We start from the raw sequence: 20,032 nt of genomic DNA on the forward strand, positions 1-20,032 counted from the left end.
CAGGGTGGGAAAGGCCCTAACGGATAAGTGGGGGAAATGAAATGTTGCGGGAGATTTTCATGCTGTTAGAGGCAATGTTGTAATTCCTCTCTTCTGCGCCCTTTACAAGTAATTTCTCCTCTCCCTGAAGCAGCTGAAAGACCTTACGGATATCCCCTCTTCTGGCTGTGCGCCCCTTGGCTCAAAGATTACTTAACTGCTTCACATACTAGAGATAAAAATCGGATAAAATGTTTCAGTTCACTTTTACTGAAGGGGATGGTGCAGGCACTGTTCCGGGCCTGCCTGCCCGAGCAGTTGCTTCTTTGGGGCGTGGGTGCCCCCCTGCCCGGGATACAGGTGACTGTGCTGACAGTGTTGCTTTCCCAGAAAGGCTTTGCTTTTGTGGCTGTTCATGTAGCGACAGTCAAACAGAAGTAACCGGAGTTGCTGGAAACCAGCCTGTTACATTTCAGGAATGTGTAAGTATGCAAGGCTCATAAATCAGCTCTGTATAATGGTCACAAGGAAGAAAAAAAAATAATCCTGTTTTATGCGAGAAGCACGTTACCGTGCTACTGGTTTGGAGAGAGAAGCATGGGGCTGGGCTACTGGTTTGCAGGGCTGTTCCACCAGCAGCAGCAGGGAAACCACGTGGACTGTGTGCACCTACCGAGGGCTCGAGAGCAGCAGATGCAGCTTTCCACCGGCCTCTGCGTGCGCAGGTAAGCCTGGTGTGCGGGTGATGCATTATGATTTTGCAAGGCTTCTCAGAGCAAACAGTGAGATCCGCAGCATCACATTTCACTGAGGCCATCCTTGCTGGTTTCCTGGAAAAAGCGTGCTGTAACCCTTGGGCTCACTGGAAAGGCCACCGCACCAGGAGTGCAGTTTTCCATGCTGCGCTGTTTCATGAGGTGTGGTGACTCTGACTCACAGCTCTGCTCTCTCTTTGAACGCTGTGTTCAGTCTAGCTCTAATGGGCTTATTCTAATGTGGTATTTTTGCTCAAAATACAATTAGTTAATTTTTAAACCAACCTCTTCCCCCGCTTTTACTGTGCAACACTTCACACAAAACTTTCTTAATTTGTCAGAGCAAGCAGGGACAACAAAGCTAACAGGAGACTTGTCCCATTTTCCTCTTATAATAGTGACTAGAAAATAACTCCAGACAGATGCATGGTGCGCAGATGACGCTTTAATGAAGGGCTGTTTTGCCTGCAGCAGCACAGGTCTGCGTGTGCCCAGGTACCCTCACGCTGCAGCCGCGTTCCCTGTCAGCTGGTAAGGTCAGGTCTGCCCTTGTCCCGGCGAACACTCTCCAGTTGATGTGTTGCTGCAGATGCAACTGTTGTATCAATTCCTTTCCCACCTGGCAGGCTTTGGGTCTCAGAACACAGCTAAACTGCAACCTCTAAACACTTGTTAATGAGCAACGCCAACTGTAATAGCTGAGCATCATTATATGGTATCAAAGTGTACTGAATATAAACATTTAAGAGAAGTAGTGCTGATGAGACAAGATACATTGCATTATCTGTGTGACCTCTGCCTTTACGATGGCTTTAATCCAAATCCTATTGATCAGACCATTAAGAGTGGATTTCTTCCATCAAAGGAATACTTCCACAGAACAGTCACTGGATTCTGAACTCCAGTAACCCAAACGGAACTCATGCAAAAAGACATCAATTAATTCAGAAATGTAAATGACTTCATATTACTTTATTAAACAGCCAGTTCTAAAGAACAGTAAAAAATATGAGAACATGCATCATTTGGTGTTCTTAAAAAAAACTTTTGTCCAAAATAAAGACTGTTAGAAAAATTAAACAAGTTTAGCCCTAATACACCACCTGCTTACTGCATAAAAGATGTCTGGTAGTTATAAATACTGTTTTGTCTCCTTTAGCAAAGTTTAACAATGTATACATTAGTATTTCTGTCACAGGGTTTTTCACATTTCTTCTGTAAACACAAACAGTTTTTAAAATGCCTTGTTAGCAAACTTAAGGAACTACTGCTTTCCTGTACAGTAAATACAAAGAGGAAGATCCTGGATTTTCCTGCCTTTCTCATCAGCACTCCATTTACTGAAACATTAAAGATCTCAATTAATTAGTATAAAAATATAATCAGAGAATAAATGTCTGAGAAGGTTCAGTATTTGTGTGAGTCTTAGTTAATAGGCAAATAAAACACTATTGACTTCCAAATCTGAAGATCACTTCTGTACAGCTCTTCTGAGATCCAAGTATCACAGCGCTGTACACCAATGCACTGGTTATCTCTCTGAAACATTCAACACTTATTTACTAAAAATAATTTAACATTTTAGCTGAACTAACAAGCAGGTGCTGAGATGGATGCCCATATTCGCTGTACATGCAAAGGTCAAAGCTGACTAACAAGCCACACCAATGGGCACCTGCTCTTCGGGAGGGGAGACTTCATTCTCAGTCCACTGCTAAATAAAACTGTATTCTGCTATTAACATAATACAGACATTCTGAGTTCTTGTCTGCTGTGGGAGATCTACAAAGCAGAAATCACAGACTTGTTCCTTTTCCCTACAGAAACAACTGGATTTCTCCCCAGAGAGAATTTGGAGCAGGCTCTTTGAATTTTGAGTAGGCTTTTTGGGGAGCCTTGTTACTAGAAATGCTGGAATTATTTTACTGACGAGAGTTAATTTTTTTTTTAAGCAGTATTGCTGCACACTTATTATTTTAATCTAAACTAAACATTAAAATGTCCAATTTAGTTTTCCTCTTGCACTTTTTCTAATCTGGCCTCCAATTAAGACAGAAGCGCTGCATCTAAAATGGTTGTATGTTATAATCTGCTTCCTTTCACAAACACAGCCTTGGTGCAGATGGTACGTGGCCTGTGTGTGCTATCATCTTCCATTTGTTTGCTCCAGAAGTCTAAGTCAAAACTGCATCTTTTGAACAATGAAAAGAAGTCTCAAGGTTTTTCTTAGCACTTCTCAAGTATGAGACAGTACAAGAACAAGCCTGCATGACTACTTTTCCCAAATGTTTTATGGCAGCATTTTGTACATGCCTGTTTCCAGTTTTTTTGTTTAGATTCCTGCAAACAGAGGAAAATAGGACTCAAAACCCACCCAGCAGCAGGTACCCAGTGACACCAGCCTACCCGCATGAAGGAAGAATGCGTCGAGGCACTTAAGCACCATGCGAAGAGCAACAGACAGACAGAGCAAAATACAAGGAGGTTCAATGGAAGGAAAGGTAATGCTCTATCCCAGAGCTGGACAGAACCTCCAGGATTGATTTATCCTGGGTTTAAGTTATACTAACTGAACCAATGAAACAAACAGTTGCTTCCCAGTTTCGGAATGGAAGCAATGCTGCTTGATCGGTTAGATGCTGCCAGACTGTTACAGGCTAGTTTAGAAACAACTCTGTCACAAGCTCCATTTAAATAGAAATCTTCAGTTGAAGAGTTTTGTATAAAACAACAGAATTCCTGGACACACGAGGGAAAACAGCAAGTACTGTCAGACACCACATATTGTAATTACTGAGCTCTGAGTAGCCACTTCTATGTGGTAAACAGTATTTCCTTTGTAGAAAGGCCCAACCTGCTGAGCAAACTAAGATCTTTATAAGCGAGAAGCTGCTTTGTGCAAAGCAGAGTGAAGTGGGCTTCTGTTCGGAAACGATACGTCAGCTACTGTCGTTACTCAGAAGTGGCTTTTTTCCCTTTCCAGCTCTTCTGTCTTTGCTCGAGTTCAGCTTCAGTGAAGGCAGCCGGGCCCCAGTTGGTGATCAGGTGAGGATTTTTGGAGCCTGGAAGACAGAGTGCAATACTCACAATGGGCATTTCTGAGCGGGACACAGCTCGCCCACCGTCAGTGGCACAGGTGAGTGCCACCACAGGATGGTTAGGTAAGTGCTGTCTCTTCTATGACTAGAAACCCTGCCAAAGGCGACCCGAGGACCCACCTAACCAAGGAGGGAGGAATGCCTGGAACACTGTCAGGGAAGGTGCAGAGCGTGAGGCTGTCAGCTGCTGCGATCTTTTGCATCCTTATCTCCTAACTTCCCCCACAACCCCAAACTCCTCCTCTTCTTGCCATTAGAGGTCTCCCTGAAGGAAAGCAATCTCTCCAGCACTGCATTACAAAGCCACCTTCCTCTGGACAGGCACGCTATTAATTGAGCTAAGAAATTAAAACTTTTCCCCAAAATCAAATATTTTAGCTATTCATGGTTTTAACAATTAGCATTTATGCTAACTATATTAAACACCCAAATCATGCAATGTTCAGGTTCATCCTTGCTTTCAGTTAAATAAACAAACAAATAATAGTAATTTTAAAAAATTGTTATAGTAGGGCCAGTAAAGACTTGGAAGAGACCATCAACAGTTATCACAAATGTGATATTTATAGGCTGCCGTGAAACCAATACGCTACAGAAAAAGGTAGACCAGTAAATCACCACGTGATCTAAGTATATGAGACAGAACGAATATGTATTTTTTGTAACTTTCCTGTTGATACCTTACCTGGCTCTATTAGTCGAATTAATCCCTCATGATGAGCTACTTTATCTTTCCAACTCTTGGTGTTATTGGCTGCCGTTTCCAACTTCTTCTTAACCTCCTGAAATAAGATACAGCCCGCTTGTAAACAATACTAACTTTACTCTCTTTTTATAAAAAGAAAGAACATCCTTTTAAATACAGAGACACACTAATTCAGCCAGCACTCCATTTAGTGTAGACAGGAGAACTTAATTTCTAACCATCCAAAGTAATTTAGTCATTGCTAGCTGTATACCAGAATCCAAACCCACTAGGTTTTACTAATTCTGTAGCTAAGTAGAGCTATTTTAGTTCATGAAGATTGAAAGCATCAACTGGTTTCAAAACACAAAGATGCATTTTCTGTTCCAAACCAAGACCAGCCAGTATCTCTCACTATCAGATATCGTAACATGAAAGCCAGGAAGAGGACCACTGCCGTTATACCCAAGCAAGAAAGAGGTATTCTTCAGTGTACACTGGGCTTTTGATCAATTCCAAACAGAATGCCAGAATGTTTAATTATTTCTAAAATAACGATTCAACTACAGCACTGACCTACTCCATCATTTATTGTCAATTTTTTGTTGGTTGGTTGTTTTTTGTTTGGGTTTTTTTTATGTCTGTTGGATTCAGCAGTTCCTCTGGAGTAGTAAATGGATGTTTCATATATAGAAACTCTGAGATGTCATCAAAAAAAAGTCAGTGCAATTAGCAAAGTGCAATCTAACGATAGTGTTAGATGTAACACCGACACAGTAAGTTGTTAAGTGGCTGGAACGACCCCACCTGGGCCCCTTGCCTGCAGTCACTGCAGCATTTGTATTCTGTGCCAGTCCAGACAGCTCACTAGTTCGTCCTTCACAGCGCTAACCTCAGGAGCAGAAGGACAGCATAAACACACTCCCTAGTTACACAGAAATCCAGTCATGTTTTGCTTCCTGACCTAAATAATAAACACAGTATCAGCACCTCCCTAGCCCTAGAAAGTCTACAGCACTTCAGACTCAGTGCTCACTGGAGTCTGACTTACCTCTTCCATGAATACAAGCTACTGGCCTGCGCCAAAAACACGGCAGAGCAGAACAGGTCTGGCGTTTGGGACACAAGGCACTGGTGTGCATGGAGAATGTGGGCTGACGTCTACCTATCCCTGGCATCAGTTCAGTGCTTAAACACCTCTTGGAGGAACAAGGGCCTACACTGATTTTTCATCTGCGGAAGCCAATACTGCCCTATGAAATCATCAAGACACTGCAAGAATAACCAATTCAAAAGCATAAAGCATTTTGTGTGAGAGCAACAGGACTGCATAAGAAGTTAGCCTACAGGAGAAGACAAACGTACACAGAGTATTTCAGGGTATGACTGAGCTGGCTGGCCTACAAACTGGGACAGAAGAATCAAGGAGGTGGTGCATCTGAAACATGTCCTCTTCTTCAAATACATCTACTCGTCCAGGCCAACAAAACCCAGCACATAACTACCCTACCCGTTCTTACAAATTTTTGCTATATTAGTCCTTAAAGCAGCATGATATTGAGGAACTTCAAATTCAGTTAAACTACTGAATACCTGATTAAGTGCAAGAGGTTGGTGAACAAAACAGCTCACCTCATATTGCTCAAGGGCCTGCTTCCTTTCCAGTTCGAGTTGTTCCAGTTGCTCCATAGCAACTTGAAGAGCCTTTTCCTTTATCATTCTCTGGTTTTCTAGCTCTTGCTTCTCTGCTTCTGTCATCTGAATGGTCTGTTGCTGCTGCAAGTGCCATTTTTCCAGTTCAGCTCTCTTTGCTGACTCCTCCTCCAGTAATCTGCAACGGAGATTGCCGTTAACTGCCATTAACTACAATTTGAAGTAAATTGTACCCGTTATGTAGCATACATGTAGGGAAGCCAAGCTAATTATTTTCTTTCCTCTTTCAAAAAAAAAAAAAAAAAGCAGTGCTTGGGAAACAGAGAAAAAGTTATTGCTTGTTGGCTTGTCATTGATGTAAAGCTGAAAATCATGCCAGCAGTGCAAGCAGTCTAACTGGTACAAAGGGGCATTCAGAAAATTTAGTCAATAATGCAAATACACAACACTGAAAACCAGAAGAAAGCAGCGTGCCTAAGTTATCTTAATTGTCTTAGAAGGACTGAGTATATGAAAGAAACCATGCTAAACAAAGCCCACATGAGTAAGAGAAAACTTAAATTCAAATTGATAAAGGGTTAAACCTGTGATAAAATACAGCAGAAAGTCATATTTAAGATACTGCTTTATAAAATACACAACTGAAAAGTCTGTATAGAGTGATCTCAGTTTTTCTGAAATTGCTGAGCACTCTTGCTGCTAAGGGCTAATCAAACATTAAAAATCATAAATACCAGCTTTAGCCTTCATAGCTTAAGGAAAGAAAGACAAAACCAAAAGTCTACCCTGCATTCGGACTTCCAAGCTAGTCCCTCTTTCCCACAGCATGTCCAAGATGCAGACATTCTTGAATGGTATGGCACAGTTACTTGTCATTGTGGGGGAGAGTGGGGAATTGAAATAAATTTCCACTAGGCCAAAGCCATACCTGGCCTGAAGTTTCCTTACAGTCTCTTCATCTTGACGTGCCTGTTTCTCGTCCTCCAAAGCTTCCTGTAGCTGTTTATACATTTCTTCCAGTTCACGTACTCTCTGTAAATACTGTTCCAGTTCAGATGACTTCTGAGCAACCTGCTCTTCCATTTTTTGTCTTACCTAGCAGCATAATCAGGGACACACATGAGCTACCATTCAACCCCAGTTTCTGTTTTTTAAAGGAATTGCCACGTTTCCCTCAGATAATGTTTTCAAAGGCAAACCTTCTCCTGCTGCCTGCAGAGCAGAACTGATAAAGTTCAGTCTAGATTTGTAGATGTGTAACTAAAAGCATTGAAAAAGATGATACGGGTTGGTTACATCGTCCAGTGGAGCAGAGGATTTTTACGGGGTTTAAACCTAACTTCAATCAGCTTGATTTTGCCACTTAGATTACAGATACAAGCTAAGGAAAACTTGCAGAGCGCCCAGACACAAAGGTCAGGCTGGCTTAATTACACTGTTTCCGCTCCTTTCCTCAGGCAAGCCCTCCCCTGGCAGCAGTGGATTTCACACACTTGTATCTGGCTGACAGCACCACGATGGCACAAGATGGATACAGGGTTGGAAATGGGCTAAGGGGGTTGGCTTTGCTAAGAGAAGAGCAACTCTAACAAAAAACAAAGGTAAGGGATACAGGAAGGTGAGGGGATGCTGCATATCCACAGCCACCCAATCTCTGATCCCCATTACCCTCCTTTCACCGACCAGAGTGGGAAACCAGAGGCGCTGCAGCACCAGAGCCATCTTCCCCCTCAGCCCATCGCTGTGCTGGGGACGACAGCAGCCAGCTGGCTCTGGACCACGTGAGACAAAGCACCAAAACCTCAGCATTCAGCAATACAAAACATGTACTTTGCAGAGGGTGAGCACAGCTCCTGAAGTCAGCAAGAAAGGCTTTCTGGCAAGTGTGCTAGGTGGGATGGCATGTCCTGCGCCACTGCTCTGCAGCCTGCTCTCCCTCAGCTAACTGAAATCCCACTGACCCAGAAAGTGATCGTATTCAGGGATTCACACGCAGCCCATAAAGCAGCACTGTGTGCATTTACGTTCCAAAACGTTCCATCGCATCAACTTGACTATTACTTCTTTCCTCCAACTAACAGAAAAGCCCGTTATGCCTGACAAAGCCCTTGAAGATTGACAATTAGTTCTTTTGGAAATTCTCAGTGTGGATTATCGTAACAGCATTGTAAAGTTACGTTATTTCTTTAATTTTGCGTCTGCGTATAAACGTAAAAGAGCCCACAGTATCAAAAAGCAATAGATTTAGGAATATATTCAAGTCAGAAAATTCCTAAAATGCATTTTTCTTATGCCTGCATTCATTTTGCATATTCATATAGTATGTACGGGCCTCAGGTTCTCCTGTGAACCTTTGAAAATTGCAAGAGTAACTTCAGCCTGCATTTATCTGTCAAACATTCAGATATTTCCAAATTTTCCAATACTACTTAAGTGTTGAATGCTATACAAATTGGAGGCAAGCTGTTCCAGTATTTGAATTTGCCAGTAGAGGTATTTTATTCCTACTTCTCTAATAAACGGAACACAGGTTCCAGCCTCCTGCAGAATCGGCCGAGTCCCTTCAGTGACTGGCTGCGAGGGCAGTCACTGCTGAACACATTGCTCACTATGTGTAATCACAGCAAAACACCCACGTGCACTACTCACCATTTTTTCTCTCTCCAGCTCCAAACTGAAGCGATCTTGTAATTCAACTTGAGTCTGAAGTCTTTTCTTCTCTTCCTCAGCAGCACGAGCAGCTGCTGCTTCCAGTTGCTGGAAGAGAAAGACAGGGGGTGGGGGGAAGAAAAGTAAGTTTAAAAAAAAAAAACAATTTGTCAAAACTAAAACATTTGGAGATAATGGAATTTAACAACTTTTGTTTTTACCAAAAATGGAAGCAACTTTCAAAAGCATTAAGGCACCAGCTTTAAAAAAATAATAATATCTGACACTATTCTCAATCTCCAAATATAATTTTTACTCTTGTTATGTGCAAGACAATTTTAAATTTACCAATGAAAAGTCAATTATCAGACTTTCCTCCAAGTTTCCTTTGAGTCCTGGCTTTGCATAACTGACAGAAATTGCTCTATTTCCTTCTGTATCTCGTAAGGGATAGAAAACTATTATGGAAAACCACATTCCAGGCAGGACTGCCCAGGAGTTCCAATAGTGAAAACATGCCAGCACGCACTGAATTCATACAGGAACAGAAGTGAGAAGCGCTAAACTGCCATGGGAAAGCATAAGCGCTGCAACCCTTGACTATAATAAGTGATTGTGCTATTGTGAATCATATCCCTTTAACATCCCCTAAATCACCATGTAAGGTAAATAAAATTCTAGTCGATAATCATAACTTGAAATTAGGGGGGAAACTAGCCTAGTCAGTGCTAAGGCCTAGGAAACACCTGCTGGTACCTTCACGCCTTCTTGCAACTTAACTTGTCTTTGCATCTTGATTTGACAAATAAAGATTGTTGCCACAGTTTTTCATTTCATCAGGATTTCAATGGCATGTATTTTTACAATACACAGAAGGTTAAAAAGTACGAGCACCAGCCATAACTTTACCGATACTGAAAACAAAGTAATTCCTTCATAGGATTTTCCTAAGAAACCTATCCCATGCTTCAGAGGAAACAGAGAGCAAGCACCCTTCTTTTGTCATACATACACCATTGTTTCCACAATTGTTACCTCCAGTAAGAGCAGGACACCCACCACCTTTAGTATTTGTTGAAGGTAGCACATTTAAACCGTCTTCCCCTCACAGGACTTAGATGAACTAATGAGATGCCTAAAGGATTCGAAGTGCCGAGCTGAAACTTTCATTCCTGTGCTTGTGCTATCCCTCTAGTCTGAAATAGATGGGAGGAGGGGAAGGCAGCTCCTAGGTTCTGGTTTTAAGCTGGAGAGCATGATAGTACAGAATTGCTCTCCTTTGAAAGGCTGAAATGGTGCCAGTCTTTTAGAAGTAGTATTCCTCCTCTGCCAGAACATTTAAAAGCATGTAATTGTAGTCAAATCCAAGATGCCTATTTAAGTGAAATTTTCTATTCATTTCCTTCCCCACTTAGAAATTAAACAAACATTTTCAATACTGAGCAGAGAGGGCGAACGTGCAGAGGCACAGGCAGGGGTGGGTGCTAGGCTTTTGCCAGAGAGCTCAACAAGAAAATACACTGTTTGTCCACTCTTTATCAGCAACTTCCTGCTTAATTGATGTCAGAGGACATCAGCTCCTGCCAGGTAAGGATACTGGCAACAACTGGGCTGTTTAGGGAAAAGTCCCAAATGCTGGGGGTGGGGAGGGTGGGGGAACCAACAGGAACACACCATTCCAGCAGGGGTTAGGGAGCAGTCTCTGAAGCCCATGCAAGACCCCACACAGAAACAGAAAGGGTGCACAAGTCTTGTGCATGCTCTCTTGGCAAGAAAAACTTACCTTTCACTTTTGTTCAATGCGTGTCTCAAAATTCCGTTAAAAAATATGAAAAAAAGTAGTATTTTAGACAAAGGCTCTTATTCTACTGAAATCTTCTGTAGCAGGAGCTATTGAAATACAAACCAGTTTCAGAGTGCACTTTGGCAGACGCTGCGTAAGCGGTGGCTTACTGCCATCGGGAGCAAATCTAACTCTAAGCTTTCCACACCAATTCAGTTTCCTGAGCCATTTACAAAGCCTTCTCCTTGAAAGGCGTTTTTCTAACTAGCCAAACACTTCAGGTTTCTCCAATACAGGATCGCCCCACTAATTCCACTTGGTCAAAGTGCAGTAGTTCACGTCAGAGACTAAACTACTGTCCTCGAGAAGTCACTTTAATCCAGTCCACTTTAAAAGATGCTTCTTGCCACAACTCTCTCTCGTTTGCCCACTGTGATTTCTACAACCCCCCCTGGAGCCTGTCAACATCCTACCACTCCTTTGGGGTTGCTCTCGTGTTATCTTCCCTGCCCTAACTTTTTCTCCAGAAAGTAAACCCAACACAGAAATCCAGCCCTGCGGTTTCTGGTAACAGGTGTATTACTTACCAGCAACTTGCAAGTAACACAGGCTATCCTTTAAAGCGTATTTCACATTCTGAATCTTAAAACACATAGTAGAATATAGGTGCTAAAATTAAATTAAAAAATGGTTTCCCACTGTCAGGCTCCATTTAAGGCAAACAGAGCAATACCCACATCAGTACTGTCAGTGCAAGGTTAATTGAAGACAGACAAATTTCTCCTCACCACAAAGAGTGACTTAATGACAATACTTTTAAAGAAATACACTTTGGATTACTTTATTTGCTTTCTAGACTCAGCATCATTAACATGCTCTCACAATATTTACAGCTTTCCCTCACCACAAAGTTTTATCTAACTGAGGGCTAAAATTAGTGTTTTTCATAAATGAAAACACTCAAGCAATGATACAGAAATGATGGGAATGCAAAATTTCAAATTTAGGAAGATAGCGAACAAAAGACTTTAGACTAAGCAAGGATCTGGACTGCTCCAGCAGCAAGGACGCAGCAGCCCAAATGTTAGGTGGCGTTCTAAGCTATTTCCAAGGCACACTCTTCGTTAAAAGGTATCACGGCAATAAAAGCCATAGTAACTCTTCTTGCAAGTCTTTCCAGAGAAAAGATAGGAAGTATATCTGGATGCTAATCAAGTCTCTGTGGAGAAGTATTGCAGAGGTACCAGTTGCCAAAGTATGAAGCTCCATCAGCACGTTCAATTTACTGTTAGATTGTGCAGCAATCTAACAAGCAAAGGCACTCTGGTGTCTCCTGACAGTCATCAGACTAAACAGCTGTCTACAAGGAAAAGAGTGTATTCAGCAAGTCTTCTGCTAACACTCAGAGATTTCTAGTCCAATTCTCAGGTTTTTTAGAAGTCAATCCAGCATTTACAAGGAACACGCATTTAAACAGTTTATAAATGGTTGCTATGTGCCTCAGCTCTATAAATCTCTCCCAAACCACTCTAATAAAATTATGCCTATACTTACTCACAGAATCACTTTGCATCTTTGGCATCTTTGTAAATTAAATTTCTATCTCTGGAAACTACATCTGTGTGAAGTGTGCAGTTCCCCCACGCACACAATTCACATAACATGGGAAAACCAAGAAAATCTTAATGGAAAGCCCCAAGTTTGACAGACATGTCTGACAAAAGAAAAACCAAAAAACCACAAGTAACTGAAAGTACTACACGCTCCGGTCCCCCAACACCATCCATACAGCTGGGGCTTTCTTCTACACTAGCTTCTCACTTACACTACTGGTAAGTACAGGGGACGGGGACGGGCCACATGGGTTACCCCAGCGTGCCGAGCAGTCCTTAGGAACTGCTGCAGTCGGTGCTGCAGGCTCAGCCAGCAGAGCTACTCGCTCAGGGGGCTCATGCTGACACGAGCTCACGTGAGCTAACTTCTCCAGGGGACAACGTGCCTGAACACCTGAACAGGAAACAGAGGCCTAATTATACTTCAAGAAGCTCAGCCCAACCACAGAGATTGCAATTAAAGCCTGAAGGTTAGCAGCTCCCACTCTCACCTTTCGCACGGTCTCCAGTTCCTTCTGCTTGTTCTCGTTGGCCGTTTGCAGTTCTTTCATCTGCCGCTCCAGCTCTTCTTGCTCGGCTAAAAGCTTCTGGCGCAATTCTTTTCGTTTTTGGCGTGCTTCTTTGTGGGGTGGAGGGCTCCCCGCTCTCAGCAAGTTTACGGTGGTCTGTATGGCTGGAAAGGAGCACGCAAGGCAAAGGGAGAAGAAGAGAACACCAGTGAAGGGCAATGCTAAATTTTGGGATAGCCTTAGTGAATGAGTACTTGTGGTGGTGTGTTGTTTGTTGTTTTTGGGGGGTGGGTTTTAGTGTGTTTTTACATCAGTTGTTGTCAGGTTTATATCAAACTGTTGCCAGTTCTCCTAATTCCCAGAAGGCTAGCTGCCAATACAAACCAAAAGCGAAAAGACACTTAGCTTCCAGTACTGGCCGTGCGCCACAAGGATAAGGTCTGGCAATTCCAATGTGTTACGGCAATTCCAATATTGATTTCTAACAGGTCCTGAACATACAAGTCACTTGTATACCTAACTGCAAAAACCCGAACCCCAACACTTCTACATCTCTTACTACCTCGATTCAGTGACTCTAATCAAGCAGTAAGATGTTACCTAGCATATACATTGCTCACTTCCCTAGAACCAACCTTACACCCTTTTTTGTACTGAGACTCCAAGGGAAAAACCTCATGCCAGAGTAAGAGCAGTTCTCACTTGCTTATATTCACTGAGGAAATATTCAGAAAGCAAAGCTGAGGAGTGGCAGAGTATTTTGGTATTTTATTCACCTACCACAACTGTGAAAAAGTAATCGTTCGTCATACATCTGACTTTGGTGCAATTAAACACATGCTTTAAATAAAGAGGAAGCACAAATGAAAGCAACACAGCTCCAAATATTTAAATGCTGTACTTATTCAATGGCATGAGCAACAGTGGCTTTGCAAGGGCTTCTACCTCACTCTGCAAAAGCTGCATGTAAGTATCACTGGGCACATATCTGGGAAGGTCCCACAGGAGGAGTAACTTCACCATGGGAATAGAAAAGGAAGCCCTAATTCCCAGCTTCATCCTCAGCTCACCCAACAATATTACCTCAAGCAAAACCAAAAGCAAAGCCACTATTTAACGATGTTGAGGTTAATTCCCTTTCTCACCAAAAGCAACAATTTACATGTATTCTCCTTCCCTTCCCCATCCCTAGAAGCACAGCTAATACAGAAAAAGAAAACAACCGTAATATCCATTTCGTTTTGGTTATGGCTGCCTAAACCGAGGCACCTACATGACAGCAGCTGAGTCCCCTTACATGGATCCTTAGTTCTTCCTGAGTGTCAGACTCCTTAAGGATCCTCTCCATGTGCCCAAAACAGACATCAAAAATCACAAGACCAAGCATTTCAAATCTGAGTAAAACACAGCTCTAAGACCAGCTTACCTTAACTTTCATATAACCGATATTTTTGAAACCTCACCTTGAATCCACTCCTGCTTCTTCTTCTTATCAGAGGCACTGATCTCGAAGCTTTTATCAAGACATCTTATGAGAAAAAGGCATTTCTTTCCATCTTTGTCAGGCAAGGCCTAGAATGGTAGCAAAAAGATTAGCCTTGCAAACATTGAAATCTCAGTTACACGGTCAAGCCCCACATACGCAGTTATCTGTTACAGAGCTGCAAACACCAGTACTAAGAACCTTTACTGAGAGTGTTTATGAACTGGGTTTAGATAAAGTTAAAAAAGCTCTGTTCATGAAAGATATCAGGAGTCCATCCTGCACACTAAAACAGATTAATTCTTATCTTTTGAGACATTCATAGGTTTTGGTGTGTTTTTTTTTACCTCCACACAACAGTTGCCATCCAGTATGATGTCTCCCTTCTTGTCCTTTAAATCTTCACTTACATAATAGGAAATAATATTGGGTTTTAACACAAACCATCGTTCCATCCAATTTTTCCTTTTGTGACCTTTTTTCAACATGTAGCCCTGTAAAAAGCAACAGATCAGCTGAAATAGCCTGGTCTTTTGGTTGTGTGGTTTAAAGGCCCAATAAGGCACAGAAAAGTTAGCTCAAGACCCTAAATACTTCACCTACATGCTTCCATTCCTAACACCAGCACACTGCTAATTGTTTAGCCCCTGAGAAACTACTCACTGTTCTTCTGCCCAGTTTTTAAGTAACTGGCTTACCCGAAGAACTGAACAATTACTACTATGTCGTTACCAAGTCATTATTATGACTCTTTGATCCTCTTTGACAACATTTACTATTGAATTCTCTGCAGTCAAGCGGAGCCATTCGCCACTGCTAAGAGTCACCTGGAATACTTTGATGACAGCCGTTATTTGTCCTGTGGGGGTGCACACCCCAGGGACAGATGCGGGCCTGCATCTACGCGCTGCAAATCCAGCCAGGGACAAAGTAGAAGCGCCTCTGTCCTGGGGGTGGCTCTGCCCTGCCAACACACTCATTTAGCTGCACCCTGTCAAAGAAGCAATCCCATATAGGATACTTCAGTGAGTATGTTGGAGAAGCTGGTAACACTCCTGACATCTCTACTGGATGGTATATGGGAACACTGGTGAAGCCTAGATTTTCCCTTAAAGGAACAGAGATGTACCTTGATTTACACAATGCCAACATTTCACTCACGCTATTTTGTTCTCCTTGGAAGATGATCCACTCAACTTCCTACATGAGAGAAACACTTGCAAGCACTGACAAGACTATTTCAAAAGAAGAAAGAGAAGCCCATACTTTGCCAAATGACCTTTATACAAATAAAAGAATAGAAATTATCATCTTCTGTAACGACAATAAATAGGGCTGGTATCATGATCAAATAATCCAAGTTCGCCTCGATTATTAACATAGCTAAAATATAATGCAGCAATACTAAGTGCAGTTATACTGTTAACCCTGTTATATATTATCCAGTGTGGCTATGGCAATTCAAAAAACATCTCATGGAAAAGGGTGCACAGAGAATCATATAATAACTGGTCATTGTTTCAGGCATTTGATTTTATCAGGGGCACTGCTGTGACCTAGTCAGTTTTTAATCTAGAGTTTCAAAGTTCGCCACTATTTCAGCTATACCTGCCATTTCTGAAACCATATTCCCCAATTACTTTTGTCTGACTTCTAACTTCAGCAGAAAGTCAAATTGTAGATGAAACAAACACCTACATCAATATAGCTACAAACAAGCCATACTGAAGGCACTGTACTCAAAGTATTCCAGATTAAGAGGATAGGAAGTTGGAAAAGTTGGTAAAGAGACTAAGGAGCATTTTTATGTAATTACTCTTAGCTATAGTAATTTTTGATATAAGCAAACAAGTAAACGTACTGTGGCAGACTTCAGCCAAAGGTGTCTTTCTGTACAGGTCTGAGGGGGAAAAAAATTTCGGGATATTTGGACCTCCTCTTTTGTTTAAAAAACAAACCAAACCAAGCAACCAACCTGCCTACACATACAGTTTATCTGTGCTCTGCTTTTCTAGCCAGTTAAGTCTGGCCAGAGTCAAGGCCGTGCCTATTCCCCTGTGCCATCCCACCCCCTTGCTCCAGAACAGGAATGCGCAGAGAAACAGCTTTGTTTGCCGCCCCCATACTCGCATCCAAGGTCTGGGTGGTCACAAGGGTGTGTGAAGGACTCCTTCCATCTTTCATGCCTTGCACAGTCCAAGTCACAACCAGGTGTTTTTCCCCTTCCTGACAGACTGAATTTGTGCTTTGAACCAAGTCAGGCTGATTATTTTCTCCTTAAATTTCTGCAAAATCTTTATTTCAGTGCATCAGCTGCTCATCAGCTTCCAAGAGCCCCCTGACAGCTCCCACGGATCTTTTCACACCAACTACCACAGGAAGGACATGCCTTTCAGAAAACCAAGTATCACAAATTTAGTTATCACCGCTACCATCCATAAGCCTTGCAGCTCCGGGATAAGTGCACGATAAAAAGGGTAGTATGACATTTGGCTACGATACAATCTCTCATTAATACCTTGAAATAATCATATACTGCAATAAACAGGACAATTCTGTGAATCAACAAGATATCAGGGTACAAGCTGTGACTGAACCAGCCATCTCCAAGTCACACAGGGAACTCCATTCTCCATTAGGCCAGTGACTATCCAGGAGGCACTGGGCCAAATCTTGACGCAAACTATTTTTAAATGTCAAGGAACCATTCAAGGCACTCAGACATCCTCAAGAAAGAGGCCAAGCCACCAAGAGAGGAAAGAAAGGAGACAGTAAAAAAAAAAAAAAAAAAAAAAGGGGGGGGGGGCAGGGCGAGACACACAACAACACAACCACAATGCAATATCAGAACTGAAAAGAAATGCAGTTTCCATTTCCTCACAGGTTTCACATGGAAGGACTGACCTGACACTGGTTATTTTATTTTCGTGGTATTAAACAGCAGAATGACTTAGTTTTGCCCTCAACTGACTCTGTGTGTGTGTCCAGCCCTCACCTCCAACAGGCAACCAGCAGTTAACAAAAATAGACTTTTGCATTGTTCTGTGGATATTCTGAAAGAATTTCCTGTGCCAAGACCTTCTGATGGTTTCTTCAGAACAGCTTAAGAGAGCCTGCCAAGAAAACTTTTGTTTCTTTCCTCACCAAGAAACCAAGAAATCAAAGATAAAAAAACTCTCCGTCAGGTAAAAGTCAATTTTAAATAGCTCTCTAGGTAAGCTCGCTGTGACCCCGCAGGTCCCTGTGATATTTATACTTCCCCTGAGAGAAATGCAGCTTTTAAAGCCTTTCCTAAACTGATAATCCAGCCACTGGAAATCTGAAGAAGCCGAAGACTGACAGAAGTTTGCTAAGAATATGAAGGCCAGCATGTCTTCTTGTGTTTGAGTACAGGTCAGTCAGTTGTCAGTCACATCGCCTGCTAAGCAGAACACGAAGGGAGAGTGCTCTGGAGCTCTTCTACACCTCTTTGCCCTGGTGAAGTGGGGCACCTTCAGCTGGAGCAACACCTTCGTCTGGACCCCCTTGTTTGAACACATAAGTTATCACCTGTACAACTTTTATTTGCTACAGCATAACTGAAACTAGAAAAAAGCGTTTTCAAAGACTGGAGAGTTGCCACCAGTATAAGAACTGACAGTACGTTGCAGCTATTCTGTCAGCTAGCTAGCAGCTTAGTACAAAAAAGGCTGTATTTCAAGTCAGAGCACCCTTCTTTTACTTTCTAAAAACAAACTCTCCCAAAAAGCAAGTCATTCATAATACTACAACAATTTCAACAATCTGAACAGCAGCACAATTTCCCTTTATAGAAATAAGCTCATATTAAAGAACCCTTATAAGTAATTTACCTAATTTCGCCCTGGTCATTATCCGTTGGGTGAAGAAATTCCAGTACAAGTTAAACATTTTCTAATTATGCAATACATTTTTCTGCTTTACAGCATTAGTTCTTTGTGGTTCTTACCTGTTTGAGTACATCTAATATGAGCTCATTAAAGACTTCATTGATCGCCATGGACACGGTCTGTCGGTCCATCCCTTTACTAAACTGCCCACTTCCGATGAGATCGATCAGCTCCCATGCAGAAAGACCTTCTCGACTAGTATTGAGAGCAATCTTATAATGGTCAAACTGCTCTTGCTGCCAGCCTGCTCCCATTGCTTCGGTGAGTTTTTTAAGTAAATATTCAATCTGTACAGAAATACAAACAGACATCAATCATTTTCAGCAGGCATGGAAATCAAGCATTTCACAGCTGTAAACTAAGCTTCTCCAGAGACTATCATTACAGCTGGATTCCTAGGTTCATACGCGGCCCCTAAACGCAGGTGGGTTAATTAGCAAAGACTTCAGGCTCCTGCCTTAGCTGAACTTTTGACTGCCAAGCCCATCCTGTAGCTATTCTCTTCATCGTAAGGAAACAAAGAATTGAGCCTGGCAGCCTCTTTCAATATTTCAGATTCCTATAGAACACACGGGACCTTCCCTGCCACAGCTTCCAAACCGTGACGGCTGAGGTGTGAGAAAGCAAGTTTTAAAAAGTATTCTTGTAAGATAAAAAGCAAACAAATCAGGAAAAATCAGAAAAGATGGCAGTTTGGACAACAAGTGAAATAAAAACTACCAAGGTACGATCACATATCTTAGTCTTCACCTGACCCCTCTTCCCTAGCTCTCAGCACGCCCGTCACTGGACACAATCTTGGCAGGCTATCAAGAGAAGTAAAAAGAACAAATTTTTCACCTCCGCTTTTATTGTTACCAAAATAAACTCCCCTTTTCCTTTAATCATTCTGTATGCATTACCATACACAGGGTAATAACACTAGTCAAAATAAACACAAGAACGAAAAAGAGGGAAAGAAGGCTGGGTTTCTTCTTCTGTCTGGTTTTTTATGTTGTTTTTCAACTCATCACTGTTCACTCTTTAGTTTGCAGTATTTTAAACTTAGACCATCTACAGCTTTGAGCACGTGTAAGATGCTTTTAATGGCTTTTTAAACAAAATAATTAGTGAGAGCCTTCCTACAAAGACCTCTCTACACAACAAAGTAAAAGCCAGGCTTCTAAGTTTTTATGATTGAAGTCACAGGATACCAATTACACCATTTAACCCAGTTTTGAAGACAGACCAAATTAGTGTGGCCTTTGCTATTTTGGGTAACGCTCGCTGTGTTTCCTTGCCAGCTTCAAAGGGAACGCCACCGCCTTCAGCAGCCAGCCAAGGCAGCCAGTAAAGCTGCCTGCGCCCTCCCTAAGGAGGAAGCCTGGGGAGAAGGTGCTCGGTAACCCCGCACCGGAGCACACTACCATGGGGACAGGGCAGCAGCAGCTCCCCGAAGGGCTGGTGGCCTTTCCCGCCAGCCACCACCAGGTGAGCACACAACCGGTTCCCGGGAGGCTGGTCCACAAAGCTGCAGGCGAGGGCTCATCCAGCTGCCCTGCTTCTCTGCAGGCCTGAGGGACGTGGCAGGGTGGGAACTGCACACTGCTCCATGGACACGGGGAGGGAAAGCAACACAACCCTTCCTGGTTCTCTCTCTGCACAAAGAAATACCACCGGTTTCCTCAAGTGCTGCTTTTCTGAAGTTAGTCCTCCAGGGCAGTCTGCTTCACTTTCAGCTCACCTATTTTAGGTGTAGTTTTGGAAACACTAAGTGACTCAGGAGTCTGAATCGCATTATCAACAATTACTAAGTTGTACAGCATGAACATCCCTCGCTGAAAAGTGGTGGAAACCAAATTATTTCCAGGACTTCATTTTTCTAATCACCAGAGCTAATTCACCTCTGTTCCTCAGCGCTGCTTGAAAACACAATGG

The 20,032-nt window shown here is 42.4% G+C and overlaps 1 protein-coding gene across 3 annotated transcripts in view; it reads right to left on the bottom strand.

Annotated features, from left to right (window-relative positions):
* Positions 1-1,685: 1,685 nt before the first annotated feature.
* The window catches only part of SWAP70 (switching B cell complex subunit SWAP70), a 40,992-nt gene continuing 22,645 nt past the window's right edge, over positions 1,686-20,032 (bottom strand). For all 3 annotated transcript variants that reach the window (XM_080404745.1, XM_080404743.1, XM_080404744.1), the window contains 9 exons: positions 18,175-18,402; positions 14,555-14,701; positions 14,188-14,296; positions 12,707-12,888; positions 8,820-8,927; positions 7,099-7,265; positions 6,150-6,348; positions 4,518-4,614; positions 1,686-3,796 (listed from right to left, as the gene is read on the bottom strand). In XM_080404745.1, coding sequence (XP_080260871.1) covers positions 3,687-3,796; positions 4,518-4,614; positions 6,150-6,348; positions 7,099-7,265; positions 8,820-8,927; positions 12,707-12,888; positions 14,188-14,296; positions 14,555-14,701; positions 18,175-18,402 — 1,347 coding nt within the window. In that variant the 3' untranslated portion in view covers positions 1,686-3,686. The remainder of the gene's footprint in view (positions 3,797-4,517; positions 4,615-6,149; positions 6,349-7,098; positions 7,266-8,819; positions 8,928-12,706; positions 12,889-14,187; positions 14,297-14,554; positions 14,702-18,174; positions 18,403-20,032) is intronic.

Source organism: Falco punctatus (assembly GCF_963210335.1).
Source record: "Falco punctatus genome assembly, chromosome: 10".
In the NCBI taxonomy this organism is placed as follows: Eukaryota; Metazoa; Chordata; class Aves; order Falconiformes; family Falconidae; genus Falco; species Falco punctatus.